General features: G+C 55.4%; 1 protein-coding gene across 1 annotated transcript; it reads right to left on the bottom strand.

Moving 5' to 3' along the window:
* Window positions 1-2241: 2241 nt before the first annotated feature.
* On the bottom strand, window positions 2242-14211 carry LOC117012113 (uncharacterized protein C21orf58-like). Its single transcript, XM_033088042.1, has 8 exons — window positions 13808-14211; window positions 12891-12951; window positions 12506-12591; window positions 11876-12034; window positions 9567-9678; window positions 3555-3665; window positions 2898-3117; window positions 2242-2579 (listed from the first exon to the last, which is right to left on the bottom strand). Exons 1-8 carry the CDS (start codon window positions 13865-13867, stop codon window positions 2534-2536), a joined length of 855 nt encoding a protein of 284 aa, XP_032943933.1. The 5' UTR covers window positions 13868-14211; the 3' UTR covers window positions 2242-2533.
* Between the last annotated feature and the right edge of the window lie 1485 nt (window positions 14212-15696).

The raw sequence follows: 15696 nt of genomic DNA, 5'->3' as shown, positions 1-15696 counted from the left end.
CACACAGGGGCACAGTGTAGGAGCCCCCAGAACCCCCTCACCACGGGTCCAAGCGCTCAGCCATTCAGAGAAAACTACTCACAACAGGAGCTTATGCAGACCCCACAAGTTAAGGCCTCAGACTCACCAGACCCCCCCACTTCTGACCAACTTTGCTACAATTCGGGTTCAGACGACCCCTCCTCTGGTTCAATAATTGGAATGGCTCACAGAACTCGGGCAAACCCCCACACGTGACCACGGACACGAATAACAGCCAGATGAAGGGTCCCTTGGGTGACGTGGGGGGGGCCGGGGTACAGGAGCTCATGCTCTTAGAGCCGGTGCATCACCCACGCCCCCAGAAGCTTCACCAGCCCCATGGCTTAGGGTCCCATCACCCAGGCACGAGAGAGTCAGTCACCCCTAAGGTTGGGGGTGGGGGGAAAGGCCCAGCCCTCTCATCCCAGGTTGGTTCCCCTGGCGACCAGCTTTATCCCTAAGCTCTACAGGGGCCCAGGTCCCCTCATTAGAATAACGTCGGGTGTGGCTAGAAGGGGCTCCTCTCACCCCATCACCTGGGAATTACAGGGTTCTGGGAGCTCTGTGCCAGGAACTAGGACGAAGACCAAATACATATTTCTCACGTCACAACATCACGTCCTGCAAAGCCCCAACCACCACCTCCAAGCACCTGACCCACGACCTCTTCCCAGGCAAACCCATCCGGCTTCTGGGGCCCGCTCAGACCTCTTCAGCTTCCCCAGGCTGGCTCGACGGGGACCAAGGGGGACCACGTCTAGAGTACCTTCGCCCGTGCCCCCCTCAGGGGTGGCCCAGCCCGCGGTGCCCCATCCTGGGCTCCACAGCATCCAACACTCCTGGGTGCAGGTCCATGTTTCCTTCAACCTGCTGACCCAGCAAGGCCGTGTGTGAGCTAATAGAGAAAACACATACTTCTATTCGTCTCTGCCCCCAGTTCCTGACACCTGAGCTCCAAAATCCCATGGAACTTCCTGCATGACAGTCACCTAGTGAGGTGACGCTGGGTGACTCCTGGATGGGGGTGATTAGAAGCTGGGAAGTCCCAGCCCGGCCCCCACCCTCCAGAGGGCAGAGGGGCTGGCGATGGAGGTGATGGTCCATCATGCCTACGAGAGGAAGCCTCCGTAACATCCCAACAGTCTGGGGCTCGGGAGCCTCTGGTGGGCGTACACCTAACTCCACGGGACGGAAGCCCCTGTGCTCGGGAGCCTCCCAGACGACGGCAGTGGGTTTCTTCATCTGCCTCGTCATCTGTGTCCTTCATCACGTCCTTGAATAAACTGGAAAATATCAGGGTATCCCTGAGCTCTGTGTGCTGTTCCAGGTAAAGGAACCGAGGAGGGCTCATGGGGACCTCTGGTCTAGAGCCGGCGGGTCAGAAGCACAGGTGACCATGTGGACTTGTGATTGGCATCACAAATGAGGGGACAGGGCCGATTGTGGGACTGAGCCCACACCTGTGGGACCCGCCACACTCCGGGGGTAGACGGTGTCAGGACTTGATTGAGCTGTAGGAACCGGCAGGAGTTGGAGACCCGCCTGTGGTTGTGGGGAGCAGCAGCCTCCCCACAAGGGAAGTGTCCTTGTGAGAGTGAAGGACATTCACGGGGAAGAAACACGCAAGGGAAGAGCTGGGATTTTCCTACACAGAAGGTGCACTGAGCTGAGTTTTCATAATGTTGATAAATAAAGCCAAAGAGAAAACCATATCAGAAAAAGTTAATGTGAAAATAAGGAATCAGGTCAGACTTTTGTTCATCGAGAGACGTGGCCCAGCCCACCGGTGGGCACGGACCGCCTGGGCAGCCCGGAGGGAGTCTGTGTGCAGTGAGAAGGCAGCTCGAAGGGCGCCCGGCTTCCTCTTACAAGCCTTCGGGAGAACCCGCGACGGTCCATGGATGCGAAGACAGGGCTCCTACTTGTACGGAACCAGATCGGTTGCCCCAAAGGGGCCATGAAAACAGTCATGATACTTAAATGACACTTACATGAAGACAGTACTAAAACAGCAAGAGGACATAAATCCACCAAGAAAAGAACGTACCAAAGAGAGTAAAGGTGACGTATTCATTTTGGTACTTCCAAGAGAAGCAGAAGAGCAAACGGAACAGAGTCTGGTGGCCGTGTGCAGTTTCTGCCCGTTCATCTCCAGAGCAGACGGGCTGGCATGTGGGTCCAGCCACACAGCAGCGCTTTCCTCACCGGACACCAGCTCACGCTCTGCAGCTGCTCCTTCTGCCCCTCAGCACTGCCACCCGTGTGGACAGCAGATATCCCAGTGTTCAGTCTATTTGACTGGTTAGGGTACTTTTCCCGCAGGAAGGTTTATATTCTTATGTGGCTAAATCTATGGATCTTTCCTTCTGTGGCTCCAGGGCATCTTTCCTAACGAAATCCCCGTTTCCTTAAGACCCTCCGAGTCCCCCGCCAGGGACGACTGCCGGGCTTCCGCCTGGTTTTCCGGGGCGCCTCTGCTGGGAGGACAAGGAGCGGCCGGCCATCGTGGGGCTCACAGGCCCGGAACCTGAGCGGGCAGGACGCCGTCGGATGCCACCCTAAAGGAAAGGCAAGATGTCTGGGTGTCGTTACTGTCGGGGCTGGCTCCTGCTGCCAGGTTGGCTTGGGGCCCTCGCCCACAGTGCTTGTACTGGACACTCCCAGAGCCCCGCTGCTGGGCTGAACAAATGACCCAAGCAGCGGGCGGCTCCCCGGGAGGGCGCCGTGGGGTCCTTTCCAGGTTCCCTGCTGCAGCCCGCGGGCCTGACAAAGACCGGACGTCCACTGGCTTCTCAGCAGGGGTGGGAGGGGCGATCCAGGCCTGGGGTCCTCCCGCAGCCCACAGCAAGCTGGCCTTGGGCCCCGCCAGGACCTACGCGCTCAGGGCAGCGGCTGGAGGGCCGGTCACGTGGCGCACGGTGGGCAGGAAGCTGGCGGCCGGCGGGAGGGCGGTGGCCGGGACCACCGGGGACCACACGGAGTAAGGCGCAGGTGAGCCGGGCGCAGGGACGGCCTGCAGCGGGGCTGCGGGCGCGGGGTGGTGATGGTGGTGGTGCACGGACGGCGGCTTCCGCTTCTCAGCTCGCGGGACGGCGGCGTGAGCCCGCTGCGGGAGATCGGCACACACAGCGGCCCATTTCAACGCGACAAGGCGCTGCGGCTGGCCTGTCCCTCCGCCTGGTTCGGGACTAGGGGCGGGACGGGAGCCCGGAGTGGGCGGAGCCGGAGACCGGGTGGGCGGGGCCGGAGCCGGAGGGGACGGGAGCGTTGGGACAGCCTGGCCCAAGGTGGCAGGTTTCTGGACCCCAGACTGCACGACCCCGTCCTCATCTGGGGGAACGGGTGCACTGGGAGGCTTCACAGCTCATCACAGACCCCCAGAGCCCAAACTGTGCTTTGCAGAGTTACACACATGCACAGATTCCAGAAGAGAAGCCGCCCAGGTACTGGGGTGTTGACTTGGGTGGCCTCCTTTGCCTGGTGTCTGCTCCAGGCTGAGCCTACCTGCAGGGTGGGGTTCTGGGGTGTGGCCTGCGGTCCCTGAGAGGGTGCCATCGCCGATGGGGGCAGGGCTTGGAGCATCAGGCTTTGCATGATGACCTGGTGCATCTGTGCCGTCTGCAGCAGCATCATCTCCACCATGTCTGAAAGGGGTGGGGCTCTGTCACTCACCGCCTGCTCCGCCTGGCGGGGCCTCGCCTGAGAACAGAGCTTCCAGACAGCGCGTAGAAACAGATGTAGTGTATCACGAGCCTCAGAGCCACCGGCTCAGGGGTCTGTGCCTCCCACCCGTCTGGGGACAACTCCCCAGACGTGAAACTTCCAGGTCAGATGGTGTGTATGCTGTGCAGTGTGTGGACGGGCCCAGCTGGGCTCTGGACAATGACCTCCACTTTGCCTTCCTACTAGCAGATGCCTCAGGTCCACCTGGGCTGCATTGTGGCACCCGAAATGTGTGTCCACGTCCTACCCCCAAGCCCTCAGAACATGGCCTTATTTGGGAAAAGAGTTTTGGCAGGTATGATTAAGGGCCTGGGTTCTCCGGGTGGGCCCCCAATCCAATGACAAGTGTCCTGATAAGAGAGAGGCAAAGGGACATGGAGACAGAAGGGGAGACACATAGAAGAGGCCATGTGATGACCAGGCAGACACTGGAGTGATGCAGCCACAAGCCCAGGACGCCTAGAACCACCTGGAGCCACTGCTGGAAGAGGCAGGAAGACCGAGCCCTGGAAGGAGTGCAGCCCTGCAACACCTTGATTTTGGACTTCTGCCTTGCAGGCTGGTAGGGTAGATTTCTGCTGTTTCAAGCTTGTGGCGCTTTGTATGGCAGCCCCAGGAAACTAAGACATTCACCAACTCTGGATACCATGACGTAAATTTTGTAGGTGTGAGAGGTAAACATGGGTCCTTTCCACAGCAACCAGGCCCTGGAAATTAGGCATTTCCTCGAGGCTCTGCCAGCCTCACCAAACGAAGGTAGGTCCCCTAGGCGCAGTCACACAAACAGGAGCCTGGAGGCCTAGGACCAGGGGCTCCAACAAGATAGGACACGCCAGCAGACAGCCTCCACACTCAGCCACAATGCTTCCCTGGGTCTCCGGCCGCTCAGCCCATCTGCAGATGTTGGACTAGCCAGGCCTCCATAACAGCACGGGCCAGTTCCTTAAAACACATCTTTCTTTCTGTGTACATATCCTGTCGGTTCTTTTTCTCTGGAGAGCCCTGACTGACGGATTTTGCCACAGGGCTGGGGAGTTATGGGGCTAGGGGCCCATAGCCAGACTCCTGCAGCACCACAGCTGTGGGGACGGGCCCTGCAAGACAAGAGTCGGGAGGCTGAGTCTTACAGCCCACCTGGGGAGACCCTCGAGGACACCCACGTGGGCCTGGGGCTGCCCCCACCACTGGCAGCAGCGGGAGCCCTCTGAGGAGGACGCATCTCCAGTCAGGCCCGCAGGACTCCCACTGACAGTCAGGTGTGAGAATATGGAGACGACCAGAGGACACGGAAATGGACCCATGCCATTCCCTACTGCCTCATGACAAAGGGACACATCAGTACAGTGGGACAGAGTCTTCAGTAAATGGCACAGGGTCAAACTAACGTCCATGGCAAAACAATAACATTGATCCGTAAGCCACAGCACACACAAATCTCCAGATGGATTGTAACTCCGAATGGGAAAGGTCAACACATCCATAGGAGAAGACACGACCTGGAGCAGGTCAGGACTTCTTAAACAGGACACCAGAAGCACCAGCCATAAGGAAAAGCCTGAAAACTGAGCTGTCTTAAAATTCACTTCTGTTCATCCAAAGACACCGTGAAGTGGTAGAGGGCAGGCCACAGAAAGGACTTGATATTTGCAGTACATGGATCATAAAGGCATCCACCGTGGGATGTATAAAGAATTCCTAGAAATCAACGAGCGGCAGGCAGCCTGAGGGACAAACGGGCAAGATGCTTGAACGACGCGTCACAAAAAAGGATATTCAGATGGCCAATAAATATATGAAACGGTGAAATGCCAATCAAGAACAGAGCGAGCTACCATGACATACCCACCAAGCTGGTGAAAATGGAAGAACACCCAGCGTTGGAGAAGTGCTGTGGGCACCTGAAATTCTCCCTTCCTTCTGTGTCGTGACAACGGGACGTCTCATTCCTGGGCACGAGCCCCACGTGTGCGTCAGCTCTGCTGGAGTGGCCCTCCCGCTGGAAAGAACTGGAACACCCAACCCCAAAAAGAATAGGCCTACAACCTGTGGGATCCCAATGTGATTGGATAGTGTGGTGGCTGAGCGGTGACCCCAGCGACAGCCACATCCCAACCCCCAGGACCTGTTACCGTGTTTTGTAACAGGGAAAGGGGACCTTGCAGGTGTGATTAAGTCAAGAATCTTGGGATGGATGAAAGCAGCCCCAGTCCCCATGGACGGATGGACCGACAAGCAAAACATGGTCCGTCCACGCAGTGGAATGTGATTCAGCCTTAAGAAAGAGGACATTCTGACACCTGCTGCAACATGCAGGAACCCTGAGGACATTACACTGTGACGAGCCAGACAGAAGGACAAACACTATGAGTCCCCTCATAGGAGGTCCCCGAGGAGTCAGATCCAGAGACAGGAAATAGTGGTGCCAGTGCTGGGGGAGATAGTGGGGGGTAGTGTTTAATGGGGACCAAGGTTCAGTTTGGGAAGATGGGAAGTTCTAAAGATCTGTTGCGCTTTTTTTTTTTTTAAAAGATTTTATTGGGGAAAGGGGAAGAGGACTTTATTGGGGAACAGTGTGTACTTCCAGGACTTTTTTCCAAGTCAAGTCGTTGTCCTTTCAATCTTAGTTGTAGAGAGTGCTGTTCAGCTTCAAGCTGTTGTCCTTTCAGTCTTAGTTGTGGAGGGCGCAGCTCAGCTCCAGGTCCAGTTGCTGTTGTTAGTTGCAGGGGGCGCTGCCCACCATCCCTTGCAGGAGTCGAACCGGCAACCTTGTGGTTGAGAGGATGTGCTCCAACCAACTGAGCCATCAGGGAGCTCAGTGGCAGCTCAGCTCAAGGTGCCTGTTCAATCTTAGTTGCAGGGGGCACAGTCCACCATCCCTTGCGGGACTCGAGGAATCAAACTGGCAACCTTGTTGTTGAGAGCCCACTGGCCCATGTGGGAATCGAACCAGCAGCCTTCGGAGGTAGGAGCATGGAGCTCTAACTGCCTGAGCCACCAGGCTGGCCCAGATCTGGGGTGCATTTGAATACAGTTATCACGGGGTGTCGGGATGGCTCAGTTGGTTAGAGCGTGAGCTCTCAACAACAAGGTTGCGGGTTCCATTCCAGCATGAGATGGTGGGCTGCGCCCCCTGCAACTAAAGATTGAAAACGGCGACTGGACTTGGAGCTGAGCTGCACCCCCCCCACACACAACGATTGAAGGACAATGACTTCACTTGGAGCTGATGGGCCCTGGAGAAACACACTGTTCCGCAATAAACATTGAATTTAAAAAAGTGGATATAGTTATCACCACTCAGACATGATTAAGATGCTAAATTTTGTGTGTTTTTACCACAATATTTTAACTTAATTAATTTTTAAAAGGGAATCTTGAGATGGGGAGATTATCCTGGATTATCTGGGTGGGCCCAGGGTAATCACAAGGGTCTTTCGGACCTGTCCAGAGGTAATAGGTATCCACCTAGATTTGAATATGCAGCAAAACTAGTGTTTAAGAACAAAGGGAGAGGGCGGCTGGATGGCTCACTTGGATAGAGCACAATGTTCATAAACACCAAGGTTGCCGGTTCGATCCCCGCATGGGCCAGTGACCTGGGCGTTCCACAACTAGATTGAAACAACTACTTGACTTGGAGCTGATGGGTCCTGGAAAAACACACTTAAATACATATATTTAAAAGTTTTTTTTTTTAAAGGGGGAGGAAATGGAACATTTGCAAGAAAGTAAACACCACGGGAGATTCAGTATCCTGTTATAAAGAAACTTATGAAAGATTTCAAGATGGTAGAAAATGATTCCAGAAGGATGGCCCAAGATATAGAAAAGGGTGAGATAAATTCTAACAATGTTTCCTGTGTGGAATTATATCATGTGTATTTCTGTGAAATTGTTCTAACAGGCGGGACTGAAAGGGTAACAGTGACGAGTAGCTCAAGTGAGCAGGGAGCCACCGTGTCCCAAGTCCCCTGTTGGTGGGCGAGGAGGTGGCACAGGACACTGTGTTTGACTTTATAGCCAGCGGCCCAACAGTTCTCCAGAGTGCGGTCACAGTTCTTCTGAGAGTTCACACTTTTACATTCAAATATTTGACCAGTTGGATTCATTCTGGAATAAGGAGCACGAATTTGACTTCACTTTTTCTAAATAGCTAGCTACATATGGAACATTCCATTTTTACCAGTGATTTTTAAATACCACGTTTTCTCTTTTAAGGTACATGAGCCTTTGCACACACAAACACATACAAGCACACATGTACACAAACACACATTAGCACATGTACGTGCACACATAAGCACACACATGTACACACAAACACATAAGTGCATGCACATGCACACAAACCACATGTAAGGGCACATGTACACATACAAACACAAGCACAAGCATGCACGTACATGCATACATGGACAGACACGAGCATATGTACATGCACAAACACACAAGCACATGTGCACACACAAGCACACGCGTGTGCACACACTGTAAACATAAGCACATGCACACAAACACATATAAGCACATGTACACATACAAACACGTGCACACACATACACAAGCGCACATGTACACAAAGACACATAAGCATACATACGTGCAAAATCACATAAGCACACATGTACACATACAAGCATGTGTGAATGCACACACACATACAAGCACACATATGTACACACACACACACACCCGGATTGCTCAGTTTGCCTCTGGAACCTAACAGATGTCACTAAAGTTCATCTGGAAAGACCAACAAGGGGTAACAGGGACACACTGGCAGGGCTGCCCCGTTAAGAGTGCCGGCTCTGCCCCCGGCACCACCACGCGCCTTGGTGTGGACACGGCGTGAGCTGTGGGACCCGAAATGGCTCATGCAGCACTGACTCAACAGGTGAGCTGCAGTCACTGGGACACAACTGGTCAGACGACCCTACACACGGTCTGTGTGCCCTTGGCCCCAGCACTGTCAGTCACTAGGGAAACGCCGATTGAAGCGGCAGTGAGTGCCCACCGCCCCCATTCAATCGGCCAGTTGAGGACATGCAGGGACTGGAGCCTCCGGCTGGCGGGGCACAGTGGTATAGGCTCTGTGGGAGTGGGGACACACTGCCCGCCTTTCAGCCGCTCCACTCCCATGTTCACCAGGAGAGATGCGGACACGTTGCAGGGAGACTCAGGCCTGAACGACCATGGCAGCTTTGTGGGTGATAACAAAAACCTGCAAACATCCCAACTGTCCGCCAACAGTTGGCAGAAGGACCCAGAAACTGGTTTGGCGGTGCCAAGGGACACAGCTGCGGTCATGCCTCTTAAAACCATCGCGCCGAGTGAACATACAAAAGGGTTCATCCTGTGTGATTCCCTGCACATAAAAGTCTAGAAAATGCAAGCGCACACACAGTGAGGAGCTGATCTGCAGTTGCCTGTGGGGGCAGAAAGGAGGAGTGAAAAAGGCTGAGGGAGCGTTCGAGTTGGTGCTTTGTTCCCTCTCTTGTAGTGATGGCTCATGGGTGTGTGCACATGTCAAAACTTATCAGATTGTACATTTTAATATGTGCGAGTTACTCTATGCCATCCAATAAAGCTATTTTAAAAGTCAAGTATTCAAAAGTTATTTAAAAAGAAGAAGCAATTTAACCGCGGTTTTTGTAGAGCTAGTGCTGCAAGCCTTTCTCAAAGTTCAAGCTGTTTTCATGTTGGGGACACGTAACTTCAGTCGAGCAGCCAAAGCTGACCCTTAATGACCATGCTGCTTACAACTATTTTTCCTTGAGCAGAGAATTTCATAAGCCCATACAGTATTAATATGGAACACTTACCTTCCTTAATACTTCCTGACCTTTCTGTGGGGAAGGCCTGGGCAGGGGGAATCTGTGCAGTGAGTGGCTGCTGAGGTAGCTGCTGAATGATGGTGGTAGGAGGCTGGGGGATCTATGAAGAGCCAGGTGGTTAGCTACCTGAATGTGTCCTTGTAGTATCCTGCAGCAGGCACCCACCCACCCACCCCCAGCCCATCCCCCCATCCATCCATCATTTACCCTTCCTTCCTTCCTTCCTTCTTTCCTTCCTTCCTTCCTTCCTTCCACCATTTATCCACCTACCCCACCCCCATCCACCCATCCACACTTCCATTTGTCTATCCATCCATCCAAGGGTAACTTTAAATGCTTAACCCTAGAGGTTGAATCGATGGCTGAATAGGTAACCATCACTTAGGAGAAGGTATGTTATGGACTGAATGTTTGTGTAAGCCCCCCCCCCGCCCCCATCATCTGTTGAAGCTCTAACCTCCAATGTGACTGTATTTGGAGACAGGGCCTGTAAAGACGTGACAAAGGTTAAATGAGGTCATAAGGGTGGGGTCCTGATCCAACAGGACTGGTGCCCTTATGAGGAGAGACAGCAGAGCTCTCTGTTATGTGGGGACTGTGAGAAGCGGCATCGCAAGCCGGGAAGAAAATCCCCTCCAGGAACCAGATCGGCCAGCACCTTGATCTTGGATTTCCAGCCTCCAGAACTGTGAGACACACTTCTGTTGTGTAAGCCGCCCATCGTGGCACTTTGTTATAGCACCTGAGCTAACGCATATGTGGTATTTTTCATGTTTCCCACATTTCCTGGCTTCAGCTGGCTACGCTAATCCTTGGCTTCATTCATTCTGCTTCAATAGAGGCACCCAATGACCCCGTCATGAAAATAACCTCTGGCTTCTCTCAAGTCAAAATAAAAGCTCGACAATTCCCAGCATGCACTGGGTGCTGAGCGGGCCCCAGGAACCCGTTTGGTGTCAATCCTCCTTCCCTTTCCCCCTGCTGTTCAAGGCCTGACCCCCAGTCTTCCATCTCAGTTTATAGGCGGCACCACCAGCCGTGGGGGGCAAGCTTTCTCTATGGAGGGCCAGACAGTGGCCATCTGGGCTCCGGGCAGCTGCTTGCCACAGACACATCAACTAAAGAGGCTGGTCCACGGAGACTACGGATGAACACTGAGGCTTCATTTCATATCGTTTTTGTGTGTCCAAACTATTATTCTTTTGATTTTTCCCCCCAAACACTTAAAATGTAGCAGCATGCTTAGCTTGCCGGTTGTGCAAACACAGACGACTGGCCAGCTTTGGCCACAGCCATCATTGCCCCCTGGCATGGACCAAGGAGGCCCTCTGGGCACTCTGTGCCTGTCCTTGCTGAGTCCAGCCTCTAGAAATCCAGTGACCAAGGGCCCTGCGTGCCCTCCTCGTGTCACTGGGCCTGAGACAGAAACTTGCAAACACGGCCAGGCCCTGGTCAAGGACAGGAAGTGTGACCATGCTTGGGGCTGAGGGAGCCTCCTGCACGGACAGCCCACACTCCCAGCTGGAAGGGGTTCCAGGTGAAGACCAGAGGGCGTGGGCTGGGAGACAGCCTGGGGCAAAGGGGGCTCTGGGGCCCCGTGAGCATGGATCCCTCTGACACCGCCCACCATGTGCTGCCAGCATCCTCTCTCCAAGAACTAGTGCCCTCTGGGTCCCAGACCCAGCCTGGCCGGCCAGTGCAGAACCTTCTCAGCTTGGCCTGCCCACCTCATGGGCCCTGTCTTCTCCCCCGTCACACTGATCTCTCCAGGTCCCGCTGTGCCACAGCTGCGTCCCTCCTCTGGGCACCCAGCTGGCCTCCGATACAATCCCTTTCTCTTAAGAAAGCCACGGCTACTTGCTACTGTTTGCAACCCAGATGACGAAAAAAACGTACAAGGTTCTCAAAACTGGAACTCTTTTACCTTTTTTCGTTAAGCTTCATTATGAAGTTTTGAAAAAGAGTTGACACACATCTTTCCCCAATCCAGGGTCCTCCTGAGGCTGAATTTCCCTAATACTTCTACTCCTAGAGCAACGGTTAGGACCTGGGGCCAGACCCCAGCCTCCCATCTGTAAGGAGGGGAAGAGGCTGGCCCTCCCCAAAGTCCTGTCTCAGGGGCCTGCAGGACTGGCAGAGATGAGCCACCAAGGTCCCCTGAGGGCAGTAGATGCAGTAGCTGCACCCTGTTGGCTATGAGTCAACAGCCCTCTTCAGACCACTGTCACAAAGCTGCTGAGGTCGCCAAGAAAGACCTGCTCGATGGGTCTCTGTGGGCACTTGGGAGGGAGACCTACCTGGTGTTGGATGACCTGAAGCGGCAGCTCTGGGGCCGGTGGGGGCTGCAAGGTGGTGCCATAGCTCCATGGGGGCAGCTGTGGGGACAGCACTGGCCCGCGGGCTGCTGTGCTCGGCCCCCTCCAGGTGCGAAGGAGCTTGTCCACGAGCTGTTGTTCCTGCAAGGCAACCAGAGTGGCAGAGGGGTGTGGCGCCTCATGCGGGGCACACGTGACAATAACACTGCTCTTGAAATTTACCAAATGCTGCAAAGCAGTTGCAGGTTCCAGCCACCTCGGAGTCGCCTTGGCTATAGAGTCGCAGACTCATCACAGGGTCGGTGGACCCAGCACGTGGCCCGGACTGGTCCTGGGCCACGCCCGGCCGCCTCAACTCCCAGTTCTGGTAGGAGGCGAGCCATGTGCGGCATTCCACCCCCGCGTGTGTGTGGAAGCACGGCTCTTGGTCCCGCACTGCTTGTCAGCCCAGCCCGCAGACAGTAAGCCTCTGTGGGACCCAGGTGCCAGCCAAGGCTCGCTGCTCACAGCCGCCAGTGACACACCCACGGGTCCCAGAGAACCAGAAAGACCAGACAGGGCCACCCCCACGCGCCTGAGTGAGGGCCAAGTTTTGCTGCAGTGCGGGCCTACCCAGAGTCTCTGCAGAAGGTCCCTCCTGGTTCTGAGAGCGCTCTGCAGGGCGGCGTCTGGCGGGTCCTTGTGTCCTGGGGGCAAGCCTGGCACCAAAGTGCACACGCGTCAGAACTCCAGCCTCACCTGCCCGGGATCTGGGGTGGCCTGGGCCTGCATTTCTTCATCTATAAAATGGGGGTGATGGACCCAGTCCTGGGGTTTGCAGACTAAAGGTGAGAAGACGTGAGGCTGTGCTCAGCAGAGTCCCTGGGCTGTGCGTGTGTAAAGATGAAAACCAAAGCTTTCAGCTCTGGATGGAGCAGCAAGACTAAGCGCAATTGTGTGGTTACAGGACCAGGAGGGACCTGAGCGGGAGGAGGGTCCCCATGCAGCCGGCTCTTACCTGGCACGAGGTGGGGGTCCTCAGAATCCCCTTCCACATCCTCACGTTCCTGCTGCAGTTTCTGTGAGGAAATGACATTATGATGGGGACCTGGGCTCGATCCCCAGGTGCAGGCTGGGTATGAGCGGGGTACGGGCAGGCATGGCACCTGCCCCATACTCCTGGAATAACCCAGAGGGTTCTGGAGGGACCAGCACCCCAGATGGAGGGGACTGAGCAGGAAGAGCAGTGTGACGACGGTGTGGGACAGATGGCAAGGGTCATCGTCCCCTCTCTGTGTGTGTCACTTCCATACAATGCACACGTTCCAACTTAAACTCTAAGGGCAGATGCTCTGATATGTGTGGCCCCCTCACACAGCTTTCTGAAGAGCTGGACCCAGGCCAGCTGTATCCCTGACCACCCCTCCTGGGCTCTGGGCTGGGCAGCCACGATCTGGGCCCATCCTGGGGTGACCCCTGCAGCCCCTCCAAGGCGGCGCATGGGCCACCAGACTCTGGGGAGGTGCAGGGCTGCGAGGACCATGCAGACCCCCAGAGGAGGGTGGACCAGAGTGAGGAAGGTCCTCCAGGCCACCAGCCCCAGGCCCAGCCTGAGGAATGTCAGTCTTGCACGGGCGGAGAAGGGGTTGTTTCTGTCTTCTCTAAAACACTGAAGGAAGCCCAGAAGCTCCTTGGGGGACTTTCGTGGGGCCTTGGAAGTGCTTGGGCCTGTGGGTGCTTTCACGACTGCCTCCTGGCTGCAGAGACTGCCAGAAGAAACTACTTAGTTCTGTGTAAACACAGAAGAAAAAAACAAGAAACCAGCCCTTCATCATGAGGCTAAAAACCACAGGAGAGCATTTGTTCAGACGCAGGAGCTCTCACAGGAACAATGTCTTGCCTTTTAAAGCTGCGCCCTCTACCTGGCTGTCTTACCTTCTCCAAGAGTTTCAGGGTCAGTCGGGCCATTTGATCTGCCACAGAGGGGTCCAGCATCCTGGGAAGCAGGAGAGGGGAGGCCGCAGGCACCCTCCCACCCTGGTGGTCAATTTTCTGCAAGAGAGCACCGCTCAGCTACCCACCAGCAGGGTCAGCCCTGGTGTGACTGAAGGATCTGACGCTGTGCTCAGTGTCCCTCCTGGAGACCCGCCGCTGCCAGGGAGCTGGAGTGGCCCCACATCCCCTGGAAGGCAGAGTCCAGGGCCAGCACCTGCATTGCCTTGGCGGTTGGTTGCCAGGCGCCACAGACAGGGAGGCCCCGGTTGCTAGGTTTCCGCTGAGAGTCCCTCCCAGGCCCCGCCTGGTCCCCATGCAGGGGTTACCTGCAAACACCGCCATCCCCAGGTGTGGTCAGGTGGGGCTTCCTGGGAGGGCAAAAATGGGCAGCAGCTGGGGTCCGGGCACAGCGGCAAGGTCCTGGGTGGAGCAGTCCCCACCCCACCATGCAGTGTCCCCACCCTCAGGACAGAGACCAGAAGAGGGTGGTGGTGTGGGGAGGGGGCAGCATATCCATTTCCCTCTCACGCAGGGGCCTGTGGGCTGCATCCATTGCCGCCTCCAGGAGGCCAGGAGGTCCTTGGCCACTCCCAGGCACCCTCGGAGCCAGACAGGAGCAGAGCTCAGACTCCAGGAGAACTGGATGGGGGCAACAACTCCCTGTAGATTTCAGGAACTTCCGGGTGGTAGGAGCCTGCCAGCCAGTGACCCACCCGGGGGCTTCCCAGGTGGGGCTCGATGTTCAGCCATCCCACGGGCACCTGGCCGACCCTCGTGGGACACCAGCCCAGGGACCCCACCCCTCTGGGCGGGAAGTGAGTCCAGCGCTTGGACTGCCTGGCCGGGACCCCAGCCCAGACACCAGTGGGCGTCCTCGTGGCTGCAGGGCAGGGGCACCTGGGGAGAGTGAGTCACCTGTTGGCAGGTGCCAGCAGTACAGTGCGCCCAGTAGGGAGGGCCTTTTGTAATGGGATTTGCAGCCAGGGAACCTAGGTAGGAGGTGGCCCTCTGTTCGAAGGGGTTTCCATTTCAGCTTTACAAACTGATCCAGAGCACTGATGAAGGGATGTATCACAGTTGAACTTGGCGTGATGGCCACAGTCCAGGGCTGGGGGAGGAGCAGGGCTCGGCAGCCTACAGCCCCTTCCTCATGCAGCTGACCCAGAAATTTCCATCAGATGGCCAAAGGTGGGATAAAACCCCTTAAGCCGCCCATACACCTCTGTATTTAGGTTTCATATGTAACATAACCCGAACATTCAAGCAGGAGTCAGCACAAAAACTAGTCAACTTAGCAACTCAAGGAAGCTAGGAGGTGATCCCAGTGGGGATGAGTTAGGCAGTTTTAAAAAACTTCGTGTTTTAGAACAGTTTTAAATTCACAGAAAAATTGAGAAGACGTACGGAGTTCCCACATCTAGCTCCCCAGTTATTAACATCTTATATTAGGATGACCTGCGAACCTATATTGATACATTTCATTAACCCAAGTCCATACTGCACGTTCTCATTCTTTTGCCTGACGTCCTTTTTCTGTCCCAGGATCCCATCCAGGGCAGCACATGACATTTAGTCATATCTCCTTTGGCTCCTCTGGCTTTGATGACCTTGACAGGCTTGAGGAGAATGGGTCAGGGTCATTGTAGAGTGTCCCTCTGTTGGAGTTTGTCTGTTTTTTTCCAGATTGGACTGGGGGAGCGGGTTGTCGGGAGGGAGACCACAGAGGTGCAGCGCCCTTCTCATCACATCCTCTCAGGCGCCTGCCGTCGACCTCACCTGTCACTGATGGTGTTGACCTTAATCACCTGGCAGAGGTCGTGTCTGTCAGG

Source organism: Rhinolophus ferrumequinum, chromosome 2 (assembly GCF_004115265.2).
Source record: "Rhinolophus ferrumequinum isolate MPI-CBG mRhiFer1 chromosome 2, mRhiFer1_v1.p, whole genome shotgun sequence".
In the NCBI taxonomy this organism is placed as follows: domain Eukaryota; kingdom Metazoa; phylum Chordata; class Mammalia; order Chiroptera; family Rhinolophidae; genus Rhinolophus; species Rhinolophus ferrumequinum.
Note: the sequence above shows the minus strand (reverse complement) of the source record. Positions and strands in the feature narration are given on the sequence as shown.

Excerpts from the sequence above, each read along its gene's own strand:
- LOC117012113 (XM_033088042.1), bottom strand. The coding sequence starts at position 13,867 with ATGCTGGACCCCTCTGTGGCAGATCAAATGGCCCGACTGACCCTGAAA. Across the intron at positions 9,679-11,875 it reads TTCAGGTCATCCAACACCAG|ATCCCCCAGCCTCCTACCAC; the intron begins GTAGGTCTCCCT and ends GGCTCTTCATAG. Across the intron at positions 2,580-2,897 it reads CCAGCCGCTGCCCTGAGCGC|GGTGGCATCCGACGGCGTCC; the intron begins GTAGGTCCTGGC and ends CCTTTCCTTTAG.